The sequence below is a fragment of the Saccoglossus kowalevskii genome, chromosome 10, assembly GCF_978046115.1.
Source record: "Saccoglossus kowalevskii chromosome 10, keSacKowa6.1, whole genome shotgun sequence".
Taxonomy (NCBI): Eukaryota; Metazoa; Hemichordata; class Enteropneusta; family Harrimaniidae; genus Saccoglossus; species Saccoglossus kowalevskii.
The window spans coordinates 28,920,932-28,936,823 of NC_140650.1; the positions used below are offsets into that span (position 1 = coordinate 28,920,932).

The 15,892-nt window shown below is 36.9% G+C and overlaps 2 protein-coding genes and 1 long non-coding RNA gene across 3 annotated transcripts; 1 reads left to right on the forward strand and 2 right to left on the reverse strand.

Annotated features, from left to right (window-relative positions):
• Positions 1–587: 587 nt before the first annotated feature.
• LOC102806519 (carbohydrate sulfotransferase 5-like) lies at positions 588–3,160 on the reverse strand. Its single transcript, XM_006825951.2, has 2 exons — positions 3,058–3,160; positions 588–1,570 (listed from the first exon to the last, which is right to left on the reverse strand). The coding sequence occupies exons 1-2, from the start codon at positions 3,146–3,148 to the stop codon at positions 588–590; spliced, it is 1,074 nt and encodes a 357-aa protein (XP_006826014.1). The 5' UTR covers positions 3,149–3,160.
• Positions 3,161–4,352: 1,192 nt separating this feature from the next.
• Positions 4,353–14,727, forward strand: LOC100374603 (uncharacterized). Its single transcript, XM_002742344.4, has 6 exons — positions 4,353–4,468; positions 5,290–5,423; positions 5,770–5,990; positions 6,711–6,816; positions 7,867–8,019; positions 14,220–14,727. The coding sequence occupies exons 2-6, from the start codon at positions 5,327–5,329 to the stop codon at positions 14,309–14,311; spliced, it is 669 nt and encodes a 222-aa protein (XP_002742390.1). The 5' UTR covers positions 4,353–4,468; positions 5,290–5,326; the 3' UTR covers positions 14,312–14,727.
• Positions 8,383–9,149, reverse strand: LOC144344612 (uncharacterized). Its single transcript, XR_013419221.2, has 2 exons — positions 9,057–9,149; positions 8,383–8,571 (listed from the first exon to the last, which is right to left on the reverse strand). It is a non-coding gene; the product is annotated as an uncharacterized LOC144344612 (long non-coding RNA).
• Positions 14,728–15,892: the final 1,165 nt, after the last annotated feature.

The window sequence follows — 15,892 nt, forward strand, 5'->3', positions numbered from 1 at the left end:
AGTCCGTCATAGCCAACTGTGATCGAATTACCAAAATCTGGGGTTATCAAAATGTTCAGACATTTTGGATCACAGACCTTTGATTTGATAAATAGCAGTTTTATTGTCGGCAACATTTTGTTGGCACCCTTAGCATGTGAAAATTAACACTTACGATAATCGCAAGGTACCCACATCAGAAGGTTCTATCATTAGTGAGAAATACCGAGCATTTTTGTAGATAGCGTTTACGGTATCTTAAGGTGTCACCAAATCACTGACGGGATGTGCCGGCGTTCAAAGATGGATCATATCATATCATTCGGTAAGTAGCATGTTCCATTATGATTAATATGAGATGCACGCCAGACTGTTGTCTCATTTCATGCATGAGAGAATTTGAACAGCAATGTATTATGGGATTTATTGTAGTTTCAGCTAAATGTTGCCGACTATACAACTGTATTAAAATAATCCACTTTCAGTGTACAGTGTACACAACATTCGACACTCGTATAACTTTATGTAAACAAATCATACATAACTATACACAGAGTACGTAACTGGGCCAATCATGATAGTTGTTCGTATAATCCACCTAATAACTCTTAGCTGCTCCCACCACTATTCCTAGTACAGTATCGTAATGCTGGTTGGTGTCCAACGATTGAAGTCATTTCCGTTAGCTCTGAAATACTATTTACTGATTTGTAGCTTAACAATTTCATCGCAAAAGAACATTTTTCTTGAATTGCTGACACGCTTAGAAATGATAATGGGTCATCTTGTTGGAGATCATCGCCGTTATGGGTGAAAGTTACACCGTGTGTACGCAGGTTTATGTTTAGAAATTCATTAATATGTTCCACCTGCTGGCTGGGGTGCATAATGACGTCTTCGTAACGTAACAGCAAATATCGACCTTCCAGCCAATCGGGGCAATTTTGTAAGAGCATTGCATTTTTATTTAGCAAATTACAGAAGTCGTCAACGTCTTTTTGTGAAATAGTACGTTCTCCTACCGTGCTCTCGTGTGTAATTTTTAATCGGAATGTAGCACGTGGATCGCGAACGAGGTGAATGATTTTCAGATTGACCATCGTTGCAAGTTTACTGATCTCCTGGAAGTTATTCAGTCGCGATGTTTCAATAACGCTGAAGCGCTTTCTGTCGCATATATCCGAAAGGACATCATCTAACGTCGTATAATTGTTTTTAACTTGTGATAGCTGGTCCTGTGTGAGCAAAAAAGAATACCTCGAGAGGGCGTGGTATATAAAACTGTTTTTATTCGAGTCAGGATTGTCAATCGGTAAATTTCTTGTTTGAACGAGCTTTGTAAAATTGCATGTATATATCGCTTCCATAATTTCGACAGCGCTCGGCGAAGACACGCCTTCTATAAATGATGACTCCGTAATGTACATACTATTAGAATCATTGTCCATAAGTTCCTTTATAAAGGACGGACTGGTGCCATCCATAACCACGACCAATAAATGGACGCTGTCACTTTGTCGACTTTTCCGCAGTTTGGAAATCTGGCCGGTGTCTGGAGTAGCGCCCTCTCGAGGTATAGGTTGCGAGTATCCTGCAAACAAGTTAAACAGATCATACAATATTATTGTTAGATACACGAAGAGTAGTCATCGTAAGAATACTAATCATCATAGTTGCTACTCTAACCACCGTGTCTGTCCCGCGAAAAAATTAGGAAATTAATTGCATATTTTCACAATGTTAATTTTTGAGCAAATGTATTCATTATACAATATTTCAATTATTCAAAAAAAAAATCTATTCACCAGCGAAATAATTTGTCATGGTGTTCAAATAAGAGATTGAATAAAGGTAGTTAGTGTGAAAAATGCTAAAAGAAAATCATATTCATCTTTTATTTTTCTCTTTCAATTATTACAAGCAGTGTCAATAACAGTAAATTAATCGGGGGAATTGCGCCTTGCGCAATGTGTTGTAAACTGAACAAACATCGCATCGCATTTGCTGCACCGGTAAACCGATATCGGGATATTTGAGGTACGCCTGACGCCATCCCTCTATTAATTGTGCCTTCCATTTTTGACATTACTAGTAGCTGCAAAGTGGGTGAGTGGTGTGTTGCAAAAGACGGAACGACGCTCCACGTTCGATAGCGGGAATCGAACCCTTGCTTAGTATTTAGGTTAGAATTCATCCCAGTTACTAGCACCCTCACCGGTGCCTTAGTGGACGAAGCAAGCTATTAACCGTCAAATCGAAACTAATAAAATTTGAAAATTCACCGATTTCCCACAAAATAAATAGCCACGATGTTTTCCGAGTTCGAACCTGCCGTTGTTTTGATCAAATAATTATAAGCATAATTATATTATATATATAAGTCATACCCAGAATTTCAGCGATAAATTGTATTCCCGTTCAATATAAGAATATTGACAATATGGGGTCAGCAGCAAACTTTTTGATTGTTGAATTTTAGTGAATTGTGGGCAATAATATACTTGTTCATACCATTGGTTCCAATATTATATCATATCTCAAATTAGAGGTTATCGTGACATGGGGTGAACAAACTATACATCGTGACTTATGGATAATCTGGGTTTAAAAAAAATGTGATTTTTTATTTAAATATTCCGTGGAACTGCTCGATCGTGGATTAGTTACATGATTGTATAATAACCAGTGTCACGTGATACTCCGTAAATACTGAAACCCAAAACGAGAGTTGTTCCACAATGACATTAACATATCTGGATACAGTCAACCGAATGATTAACAATAATCGTTTGGGTAGAGATGTAACCATCAATACTAGTATTCAGATGTGTTGTGAAACGAACCAATCAGAAAAGCCCCATGGCGACACATGTGAATATACTGTTAGCGTCTGCTGCGTTGCAATTAAAAAATATCAATGTAAACCAACAACCAGATGATAATTCAATACATTTATAATTCATATGAGAACATTGACAAATACGGAATAAATTAAATAAATAAACTCTCAAACAATTACTTTTTGTTAATTCGAAAATAACAACTTTTTACAAATTAATGCATGGTTGTTAAACATACCTTCTATTATGGCCATTAGACAGGTCATCAATGACAGTAGAGCAATTAACATAATAGTCAGGCTAACTGTTACAAACCGTGGCAGTACCATTCCGCGTGCATGTCCATCTGACACCAGTGAGCTCATATTTTATACGACAGTCGTGATAGATGTATGCATGTATGTATAATTTCTGTGTACTTAACAGCTGACACACAACGCCGCCACAGTTGTAGCTGCCGAGTCTTATGTTTGCTGATGAAGCACGTTGTTCAATAAGTCCGCTAGACTTTTGGGCGTCCACTCGCGCGATCGTTATACTTGATATCAATCTCCCAGGCAGAGTTCTATTTTTTACAAATATACTTTCGATGTTCTGGCCGCAAGGATCTCTGGGAAGGAGAATGATGCGGTATCATAGTAGGTGTTCTCTCGCGCGATCCTCTGTTATTCAGTATGGCACGCATTGAATTATTACAATTCGATTTTTTTCTGTTAAATAAAAAATATCAAGAAGATTTCAATGGACTGTGCGTGAGCTGCTGTGGAACAACGGTCGACGGGCCGGTGAAAACAACACAAGCTCAACTATGAGACAATCCCGAACAACCAAATTTATATATGTTGTAGAAGTAATCTTTTTTTTTCACCGGTTGTTTGTGCCAGGCGGTGAAAATGCCCGGATGTTCGTTCCCGAAATACAGGAGCCAATAATCAGAATCCAGCTATTGTTACGTTTGAAGGAGGATAGTCTTAGTCATAATATGAAAACAAAATCGAATATGTTACGTTTAATGTTTTTATATTCTGACTCTGGGAGGTAGACCGGTTTATTACTACCTAGTATTTTGCGTTCGTGTGAATCAGTCGGCGAGGGCGCATGTTCAGGCTGAGGTCTAGCTGGGGTACGTAATAAGTGATTCACACTTCCATTTGTTTGTTTGTTTTGTTATCTTTATTCCGTTCTTGTTATGCAACTGTAGTGACCTTTCTACTGATCTTCTGTGGAACAGTGTTGTGTCTAATACATAAAAGTACAATATCAAGTGATTTTATTTACAGTTTTTGGCAAAATTTAATACTGTTATTTCCACGGGTATGTATAGATTAACTCCGGGAGTTTTTATTTTAGCTCCATGACCCAATGAATAATCTATGGGTTACCTAAATATGCCACTTTAATATATGCGAAAACAGGTGCATGTTATTACTTATCTCACGAAATTTGTCGTGAAATAGCGCCATCATACGTGCAGCATGCAGTAAAGTTCAGCTGGGACATGTGACCTGTTATCTCATCTGTTATTGGTCCATGGTTTGTGAAGCGCGTCACTTCAAAAAACGAGAGGTTCGGAGCAGTGTGAATGTGTTTTCTTCTCTACGTATTCCTTTGAAACTTTCTTGTTTGATTATCATTTCTGATTTTATAAGGTATGTGATGTCCGATAAGTACCATTTGGCATAATGTAGGGTAATTCTCGTCCGATAGAACAGCAAATTTTAAAGTCTCCTGTTTTGTTGTTTTATTTTTCAACATGGCGGCGGAGCTGGCGTTGCTTGGAACTTCCGCATTCGATTGGCGATTCCGTTCGAAAACGATATTACTTGTGAATATAGTGGTAACACGCATTGCTGCTCATAGAGTATACTGACAAAAACAGGAAATCGGAATTGTTACTAAGCGCCATTTTGGTAAGGTTGTGTCACGAATTCAACATGACAGTGAATTGAATTTGAAGCTGACTGGGTGGAAATGTCTGAATTCTTTGGTTAATAATATTGTGCAGACCATTGTAGAGAGACTGTGGTTGCTGTAAATTTTTCGGTTAATAATATTGTACTACAGTCCATTGTAGAGAGACTGGTTGCTGTAAATTCTTCGGTTGATATGATAAAATTGTACAGTCCCTTGTACAGAGACTGGTTGCTGTAAATTCTTCGGTTAATAATACCGGTATTGTATAGTCCCTTGTACAGAGACTTGTTGCTGTAAATTCTTCGGTTAATAATACTGGTATTGTACAGTCCCTTGTACAGAGACTGGTTGCTGTAAATACTTCGGTTAATAATACTGGTATTGTAACAGTCCCTTGTACAGAGACTGGTTGCTGTAAATTCTTCGGTTAATAATACCAGTATTGTACAGTCCCTTGTACAGAGACTGGTTGCTGCAAGTTTTTTGATTTGATAGCAAATTTTAATTCACCGACGTATACTGAATATGTTCTAATCGTTTTTATTCGTCGTTTCAGTATTAAGTCCAAGTAGATGCAATATTGTATTTAGAATATGGCATCGTCATTGGTTCATGCTTTCATTGACAAGGAGAATACTGCAACGATAACTACTGGCAAGGGTCGTCTGGGCTCAACCTCTGGCAGACAAAGTAAGATTATTTTTATTTGATAGCCTCATGAGATTTACAAATATACAGACTACAGAACGAAGGCTATATTTACTTTTCTTTACTGAGCAGCTTTGTTATAAGTCTAATCAAGACTTCAATAATTTTTAGAAACTTTTGTGACTTATATTGCTAATGCCTTGTGATTGGGCAAGTTAGCAGTCTACTCACTAAGTCCAAAGAGCCACTAAAATAGAAAATGTTCGAAAAGGTCATTCATTTAAGCCACACCCATCCTTTTTCTGTAAGGCGCTCGGTCAGTACAATTTTAGCAGTATTATTTTGATCTAAGTTTATCTAACACTAATACATTTATTGCTGTTTTTAGTTTTAGGAAAAACATTCAGCAGCAATAATTCTACACTTGACACGCCAAGAAAAGCACTGGGACATGTTAATAACACTCCTTTGAGAACTGCACTTGGTAATGTCACAAACACTGCAAAGAAAATACATCAAGGCAGTTTACTGAAAAAAATTCCATTACAAAGTAGAACTCCTGCGCCACAGAAAAAAGGCCCAAGAATACCATCAACACCTTCATTACAAGTAAGCTTTTATTTTTTTTATTAATGACTATACTTACAACACAAAATGATCTTTGCTAAAAAATACAGCAAAGTAAGTCACAGAAGTATTGGCTGCTCCGGGCAGCCAATTTGCAAACTCGCTAGCTAATTGGTTAACTGCTGGTGTTTTGACTAAACAGTTGGCTTTCAAATTTCACTGGCGCAGACAGTGGTCGCGAGACTATATTGTGTTAGGGGACATAAAATGCTTTTACATGTCTGGATTCCCCAGAATGATTTACTTTGTTACGCGAGGCATGATAATGTATAGATAGTTTTTCTGTTCAGCCTGAGAATGGCCACAGTCAGCTGGCGTACAAGTGATAATATGATAAATGCGATTAACCCACAGATATTTACTATATGGGTGTAACCATCTTGAACATTGCTTGAAACTAAATAGAAAAGTTGAGAAACATTTTCCTACAAATCAGAAAACGACAAACTTTCACATCCAAACGATCCGTTGGGGTAACATTAAGCCAACCACTAACAAAGCGAAATAGATATCCAACTGTAAGAACGTCATTGCTGATTAGAATCATATTAGGAATCAATCATCAATATTTGATTAGCACATTAATTAATGAGACATCTGACATTTTGGCATGTTCATAAATAACAGTGCCAATCTGCAGCTGCAGAATTGCAGGACTAAAGTGACTGATGACCAATTTTAATTATATTTTGACTCACTCAGTTTTCCAGAAAGAAGTGTGTAAAAGCCTCAGTACAAAAAGTGGAAACACGGCCATTTGTGGAGGACTATTCAGAAATAGAATACATGCCAGATTACAAACAAAAAGGTGAAGTGTGCATTTGAATTTTTACTTTTCTTTTCAGACAGTCTGAGAACGTGGGCTTGTAATTTGACTTTTTTGCATCCATCTGTATCTCTTGCATGCCTGGACCATTCTTGCTCAGAAATGCATCACACAGGTTGGATATGTGTGTAATTGTTTTTATGGCAAATATTTCAATTCTCATAATTAAAAAATCCAGCCTTCTGCCATACTTGAACTACTTAAAATGATTAATTTTCACTGGGTTTAAATTTCGCTGATTTAGCATTTCAGGCATTTCAGTGGGTTTTAAATTCACGGTTTATCATTTAGATAATGTGTTCTTTGCTAAATTTACATATTCACTGGGTTTTAATTCAGCGCATTTTTCAGTCAGCAAAATTAAAACCCAGTGAATAATTAACCCTTGTACAGTAGATCTCAGTCGTGTATGAGTGGATTATTTTCAAACTTGATACATACATTGGACATTATATAACCTTGATGGGTGGCATTTTGAATTTTGTTACAGAGCCATGTCTGACTTGCTTTGATCGATCATGTTCCAACTTTACACATGCTTCGTACATCAATTAAAAATATTCAAATGGCGTCCACTTGCCTGTCCCTGTAGGCAAGTGAATAAAGATATAACATTTTTGACTAAATGACTGAATATGGTTAGCCAAAGCTGTGTCCAGAATATTGCTTTCAGAGTTTCTAAGACTGATAAAATGAGCCAAGAATGAGGATTTGATTTTGAATAATAGTTTTTTTTTTTAGATCTGATTCAAATCGAGCATTTCTGTTATTCTTTATGGCTATCAAATCAACCTTTACACTCAAGTTATAAATCATAAAGTTCAGATTCAAAATGGCAGACTGTTTTGTTACTGGTTTCAGTATTCGACGACGGAGGCTGTCTTGTCGGCGACGGAGGCTGTCTTGTCGGCGGCGGCGAGACGGTCATGTTGATGACTGGTCACATTTGTACTATTGCATGACTTTGTTGAATTCAGTGTAGATTTGGAATGTTTTTTAAATGTGATTTGAATTTAATATTCTTAATAACAGACGACTTCAAGATCAATGTTTGGGAAAGTGAATTTCCAAAGATATTCAGTAAATCTTGCAAGTGGCTGCCAAGTCGAGAATTATTTACAGCCAGAAAACATTCCGAACCAGATTTTTCCGGACTGGAAATAGAACATATGCCACCAAAAGAAGGTAGGAGTTTTGAAATTGAAGCACAGGGCTTCAACTTTGTAGTTGAAAGGCAATCTGATTAAAATCTGATGTAGTGTACGGGCTTTAATTATTTTGGCTATAAACTTATTTTAATTTTATTTTTTATTACTTTTATTATTAATATCCTTTTATTTTATTATTTTACTTTGATTTTGATTTTTTTTAATTCCGCCCTACATACATCTGATCCGACGCCTACGTAAGTTCCGTTCAAATCTCGCGTAAGTAACAGCCAATCACAGGCCCCCTTTTATATAGGCTGTCGGTTGCTTACTTTTCAGTGTAGCGATACTCCACGGGCAATCTTTCTGTACATTATATTTTGCCTACTTGAATAAACCATTAATAGAAAATTGCTAGTATATTTTTATTTACAAAAGAAATTCCACAGCATTTTACAATTTTTGTCATTACATTGAATATTTTGTCCACTTCCAACAAATGTGTACACTTCCTGATACATCTTCGCCAGCCAAGGTTCGTTTATTCAGTCATCGCTTCAATTTTACATCAAACACTGAGCATAATTATCTAGAATGGAAGCAAAAAAATAAGTAAATCGTAATGATTAGAACACTGTAAACAGCTATAGTAAACAATGCAAATTTTAAATTGTATAACGATCACCGGCCCACGGCATCGACGCAGAAAATTGGAGCAAAAAAATATTTCCTGATCAATTGCAATGTGTTCCAAATAAGAAATATTTTATTCCAGTCCAAATCAGCTCAATTACTTTAATAAAGAGTTATTGTATAATGTACAAAATGTTGATACATTTTGATGAATATTTACAGCTACGGCTTCAATAACGTAGACGGTTTTGACCCGATCGTCAACAAAACATTACCCGTCTCCAGGGCAAGCAACTGGAAAAAAACACCGGTGTTCGGTCGAACCGGTGGAAACAAAATCGTCACTCCCAGAATAACTACACAAAATAATGATCTAAACTCGAACCACAATATAAACATAAAAAAAATGACTTTCGTTGCATTTGACAATGATAAACTTACCGAAAAGCCGTGTTCTTCTCGGTCGCTAACGTCGGTATTATCCGCCATTTTATTTGAGTGTGTTTGCCACCTGACTCTGCCCAGTGACGTCATCATGTGCGCTATAGAAGGTCTGTGATTCGTTGACTAAAATCGTCGACAGTGGGTCTCGTTGAAATCTCGTTACATAGGCATCGGCTCAGATGTATGTAGGGGCGGAATTTAAAAAAAAAATCACAAAATCAAAGTAAAATAATAAAATAAAAAGGCATTAATAACAAAAGTAATAAAACATAAAATTAAAATAAGTTTATAGCCAAAATAGTTAAAGCCCGTATACTACATCAGATTTTAATCAGATTGGTTGAAAGGGTACCTATTTTTAAGGTCAAAATTTATAAAATGGCCTTAACACATAGGGGTAACAGAATATCAAAAGCACAAGACAAACTCATTGGAAATCGAGGCAATTGCCTTTCTCCAAAAAGTTCAAGCCCTGAAAGCAGAACAGATCAAGAATGGATGAACTGCATTTCAACAATGAGCTGTTATCACCGTAAACAAAATTTTTAAATTCTTTTTCAATGCTCAGTTAATTTTTTGAAAACTACTAATTTATTGATTTAAAAAAATCATCTCGTTTTTCCCATCAAAATCAAAGCCAAAAAATCGCATTATAACAACGGTAAATCTCTTTTGTGTTGCGTTAACCATGAAGTCACTGAACTGTCATTAACATATTTAAATGAGCTATGGTAATTCGAACACGTTGACGCCATCCAGCATTTTGATTGGTTAATTAGTGACCTATCAGGTCAAAAAACAGTTGCAGGTCACTTGTATGCATGAACCAACATGGCGGGTATTGTATCGCATCAAGCTTTTACATGTGACTGAAATCATTCGCTTACAGTGCAACTAAGTTGAATTTTATTTGCATTTCATAATAATTCAACGAATTTAGCAGGTCAACTCGACCCCCATATCTATGTGTAGGTATTGTCCATGTGTTGGTGACACACTGCATTGTCGATTTCACAGATTCGTGTGCTCTATGGTTAATGGCTAGTACGTTGTCGATTTGACTAACTTATGCTATACCTATGTAGGTGGCCCCAACATACACTACAGCGAGCGAGCGAGCAAGCAAGCGAAAAATCAACATTGCACCAGACCTAGCAGCTTCACAATTTCGCACGTGCTTATCATGCAACGGAAGTTAGACAGGGATCAACCATTTATTCAGAGGTCTTCTCGTACGGCATATCTCTTTTCGATAGTTGTGGTTAAGTAAAATATAAACTTGAACGTGTCCCACAAAAACACTTGAAGGTTTCCTAGAATAGATATGAAGCAGATCTATTGTCAATGGAACTTTATTCAGCGGTGAAACAACGTATATATCTTACTACATTGCTCACAAAATTGTGACTAAAAAGTGCCGCACACGACCGGTAGCATATTATTGTTTGTCACACAAGATTGCACTGGATCAGACTTCCATGGTATATAGTAATCTTTTTTCGAACATTGTCAAAAAAATTTTCACAAGTTTTTTAAAAAAAAAGTTCACAATTTTAATTGTCCCAGAAATTGTTAAAAGTACATGATTTCTTCTGTTAAATAAAAACTTTTTTAAACAGTGTGTGGTCTATTCAGCTTGCTATAAGATCTCCATAGATTTGTTGCATCTATTTCACAATCGTTGTACTTTTCCCATAGGTCGAATAAGCGAACATTAAGTCTTCTGTAGTTTTTTCTCTGATAACGTCCAAGGATCTCGACAGCCCAACACGAGTGCCGGTCGGTCATGAATATTAACGAGCTATATAAATATTAATTTGCAATGAATATTAATGAGTTACGTCGCAGTGCACATATTTTTGAAATTAAGACATTATCTTTCACAATTTAGAAGAGTTTGAATTTAAAAATTAAATGTATTCGAAATGTGAATGCTGCAGACTAAAAAACAGAAGCAAATAAATTATTGTTGCAATATTAATGTCTATTGTAAAAAGTTAAATAAAACTCATTTGAAATGTTTCAGCCAAGAATATTTTCACGATCTTATTCACTCCAAATACATTCTCCTTCAAACAATCGAACACTCAATTATTTGGAGTATTGTTGTAATTTATTATTCGTACCATCTATTTCTAAAGCGTATATATTCACAGTAATGAACGAACAAATAAAACTTCCAAACTTTCAAAGTTACGACGTGACATAACTTACTTCGTGATGTTATACACCAATTATACCAATAATTTCTCTTACTCAGTTATGATGCCAAGCAAAAAATGTTACTTCGTTTTTTTTGATAAGAAATAAAAGTAAAATTTGACTTAGTTTTATCAAGAGTGGATATTTTTGATCACTCGATCGCTTCAATAAAAAACAGCCCGCCATGATGTTTGTGACGTATTAGTTGACCGGCATGTGTTCTTTGACCCGATGGTTCAATAATTCCATTAACCAATCAGAATGTGGCATGGTAATGCCGGTAGAATCCGAAGTTTTCCCGTTCATGATTGTTATCGAAAGAGGTGATTGGCAATTTTTAAAAGGTAAAATAGGTCTTGAAAGAAGAGTTTTTACATGAATCGCGATGATAACAGTTCAAATGTGTTTTACCAAATCACGCAATAAACATGTTGATTTTTCTTCTTGAATAGCGTAAACTGTCAGATCGTGAACTCCGCTTTGACCATGTTATATCGGGGTGAAATTGATTTTGAAAGAATTTTAGCTTTATATCTAAAGACTGTGTCTATCACAGAAAGTATTTACTTTCACAAAAGTTTCACAAAATTGACTAGCCGCTACGTATCGTGCGTCTAGGTCTATTGTTCACAAATTATAATCCACGACTGACAGGATGCGTGTCGGTTGGTACATAATTATAATAACAATCGGACAATAGTCCCGGTCGGAAACATTTTCGTGGTGGTCGCTAATTTTGAGTGCCGGTCGGGGCCGACCACCACGGCGAGATCCCTGCCGTTTGAGTATACCATCCATCACGAGCTTCATTTATACTGGTTAGCAGAGCCTCTTCATGGAGGAGTGGGAACATGGATAATAACATATAATTGGAGATAACTACGCCCAGCTTTACCATTTAATTTTCGATGCCAGCCTTGTACGTCATTATTGGTGCGGGTACTTTTCATGAAAATACTCCATAAAGACGGCTTCCAGATAGTGTTATCGATCCATGTTTATCTAATATATTCTACCAGTCTATCCAGATTTGGTGTTGCTGTATCCTTTAGCGTTGTAAACGTTGCAGGAATGCATTCGTGTGAAAGATAAGGGAGTGCCATGTATTGTTTGATAATTTTACCACTGTCACTTTGTTTGTCTTTGTATTCAGTTGTCCAACCATATTGCTGAACTTTTCTGTATACTGCCTTAACCAATGGAAACGGCAAACTTGAATTTCTAATTCTGGAAATACTGATCTGATAGCACCCCATAAACCGGCTTCGAAATCTAATCCAAAGTTTTTAATTTTGGAACTTGGTGCTGCTCTTTTCACTGCTTTCAGGATCTTCTTGTCAGCTTTGTTCTCCCTCCGTGACATAACTGTGAATAGTAAACGAACCTGTTTTACATAGCCTTCACCATCCTTCACAAATGCATAAATAGAAAATAACTGGTAGAATGGTTCGTGGACTTTTGAAAGTACCATCCATATACCATGACTTCGCACTGCTCAGTACTTCAAGTTGATCCAGGGTGGAGAAAACTAGATGACGTGTGCCCTAAATGATGATGTCTTTCTGCAGGAAGTTGGACGGACGGAATAAAGTCGCAGGCAATATCGAAATCAAGGTCACTGGGTTCTTCTGGACGCATGTGTTGTCTTTTATGATTTGCAACTTTGACTAGATTGGCTCTGTCAGGTATACATGCTGATGACTGTGCCAGATTGCTGTTCTTCTAGAAAGTACCTGCTCGTATAGTGTACTGGCAGATTTAAATAAATTGTCTGTTTCTTCTTCACTTCATCTTCTGTTTTCAATCGCTCTGAGATACCAGGTTGACCAGAGTCGTTGTGTCCATACATGCCGGGGACAAAATTATCACCCGTCTGCAACACCACGTTTCGACAAATGATGGTCTTGTCTGTTTGAGCACTGCATTCTCCAATTTTTGTCTGGGACCTTTTGTCACTTTTAAGTTGATACCGGTAACCCATGCTATCAGCTAATATTGCGTTGCGACGCTGGGATGCACCAGGTATCAACTCATAAGACATAGCTGAGGCTTTAGGCTGATCACCATCTATATCATCACCAGATAAAGTACCTTAGCAAGTCTGGCCTGGAATTTCATATGAAATTTTCACGTTCATTTCAACATCGTTGACTGGATCAGCTAATGGGGTTGAATCTGGGGTGACAGGGTCTATTTTGGCATCATTGACTCTTCTTTGGTTGACCACTTCAGCTACTAAACACAGAGTACATTTCCAGCTGAAATCGGTGCCTCGTTTTACGGCATCATTATAAAATACTGCTGTTATTCCGTTACCACATTTTCCACAACCACTCTGGTCAGGTAAATGGCATGAATCTACTTATCGATACACTTGTCCACTCAAATTCTGCTGCACGGTTGTGAAGCTGCTAGGATGGGTGCCATGTTTGTACGCAAGTTAGTGAAATCAACAACATACTCGCCATTAACCATGGCGCACACGTGGTAGGTGAAATCGACAACGCAGTGTGTCACTGACACCGCCAATACCTACACTAATACGGGGGTCGAGTTGACCAGAAACCATAATCACTGAGTAATAATCAACAATTCCAACACTTCGAAAACAAGCATATTATTCATCAGTGAAAAGCTGCATAACCGGAATGCACTACCGCACCGAGATTACTTGCTACTAAGCAATGCAGTCTTGTTTTTTATTTGAAACTTCTTTTAGTTATAATATATTTTTTGTTACCAAAAAAAAAAAAAAATGCATATTACATTAAATATACTGAGTATTTTTTTTTGTTCATGTGAACAGTTTTTTGGATTGACTAATTTTTCAACATTTTGTGACGCCTGTTTTAGATTAAGGCCTTTCATTCTTTCTCAACGCCTAAATTAGTGACGCCTATTCAAGAGATTATACAGTATGTAATTTACGACAGTATTTGTACATTTTTTTTGTTCCAGATGATGTTTCACCTCTATTTGACATGGATGATTTTGCAAAAGGAATGCTAGATTATGAACCAATAGAACTGCCAGATATAGATCTTCTTTAACATCCTAATGCAGCAAAATATTATTCATTGTTGGACAAGATTAAGATCCTGTCATGTCAATCTTTTCAACCAAAACAGTAATTGTTGAATATTTCTTCCAATGTCATACCAATTACAGCTGCCATAAACGATCAAGAACAATTTCCCTTGCCCCTTTTAATATTTACTGTGCACAACTTGTTAGTTTTTATTTGCCCCAATGGTCACTGCCATGGTTTGCAACAAATTACCTCCTGACAGTGAAATGCATGCTGGGTAACTAAGTTCTTATTACTGCCAATGTTGTGTACAAAATACTTTTGTGTAGCGTTTCCAAGTGTCATTGTACAGTAACAAATTGTCAAGTGTTTTTAACTTTATCTATTTACAAAGTTATTTTTTTTATATTTGTTCCAATAAAGTTATAAGAAACTAAATATTTATGTTCTTTGTTTACTGGCAGGGATGTAGGGCTTTTGCCCCTGCGATCTGTGATGACTTGGTTTTGGTTATGGTGGTGGTGGGGGGGGGGTCATAGGACTCTGGTATGCTTGCCTTGCCTTGCCTTGCGTCGTGGCGTTAACACTTGTTTTAGCATAGTGTTTAAATTGGGCATGTCTATGCATCTAATTGTAGTCTGCAGTGGTGGAGAGTGCAAGACGTTTGTCCCAGTTATATCACTCTCACCAGTTGAGTGATGGATGAGTCTACTCTGCCTACTTTGGTGGATGCTGCCCGGTATAACCATTATGACATTGTACTTTTGTACAAATGATTCATTTTGAACATGTTCAATATCAATCTATACCCTTCGGTGCTGTAGTATGATTTTCTTCTGGTCCATTAGTGTTGGGAATAGTCATTGTAATGCTTACTGGTAGATTGTTTAGTACTGGACCTAGTTTAATTAAAGTTGGCAGTTTTGGAAATTGCAAAATTTCAAGAAATTTAAAAGGCCGATATTTGGTTTGGCTGAATGATCTCCCAAGCAGTGATTTCATTTCTCTTAACTGATGAGGCTTACACTAGTTGGGCAACACAAGTCTGCATGCAAGTAATCATTTTTTGAACTGGCAACTTTGTGCCAGTGGTGTTTGGAGCCTCGACTATGGGTTTGACTTTCAAAAATACTTTTTGCAGTTTACACATTTGGACTGTATGCAAGTCTACATATGTGTATTGCATATGCCTTCTGTGGCCAGTAGACCACTGCAACAGTATACAGTCTTTATTTAGAGGGTGTGCCCAAGCCACTGGCTAGTCTCCAAAATGTTGAACAAGTTGCCATGGAAGCTGGTCTGTGATAGCTTTTGCTTTGTGTCCGTTTTGTACAAATAGGGTGAAAAATGTGTGGCATTGGTGACAAAAAGTGCAATAAAATGACAATTTATTTCCCAAGGATTGTAGAAACTCCACTTGGAGAATCGCATGGAACTATAAAATGTGATGGCGGACTTCTTAGAACATCCTTCAACCAGGACAAATGATACTGGAACACTGATTTGACCTCTTGTAGAACACTAATTTGACCTCTTGTAGAACACTAATTTGACCTCTTGTAGAACTGGGTAGAAGAGTGCCCTCTAATAACTGAACACAAAT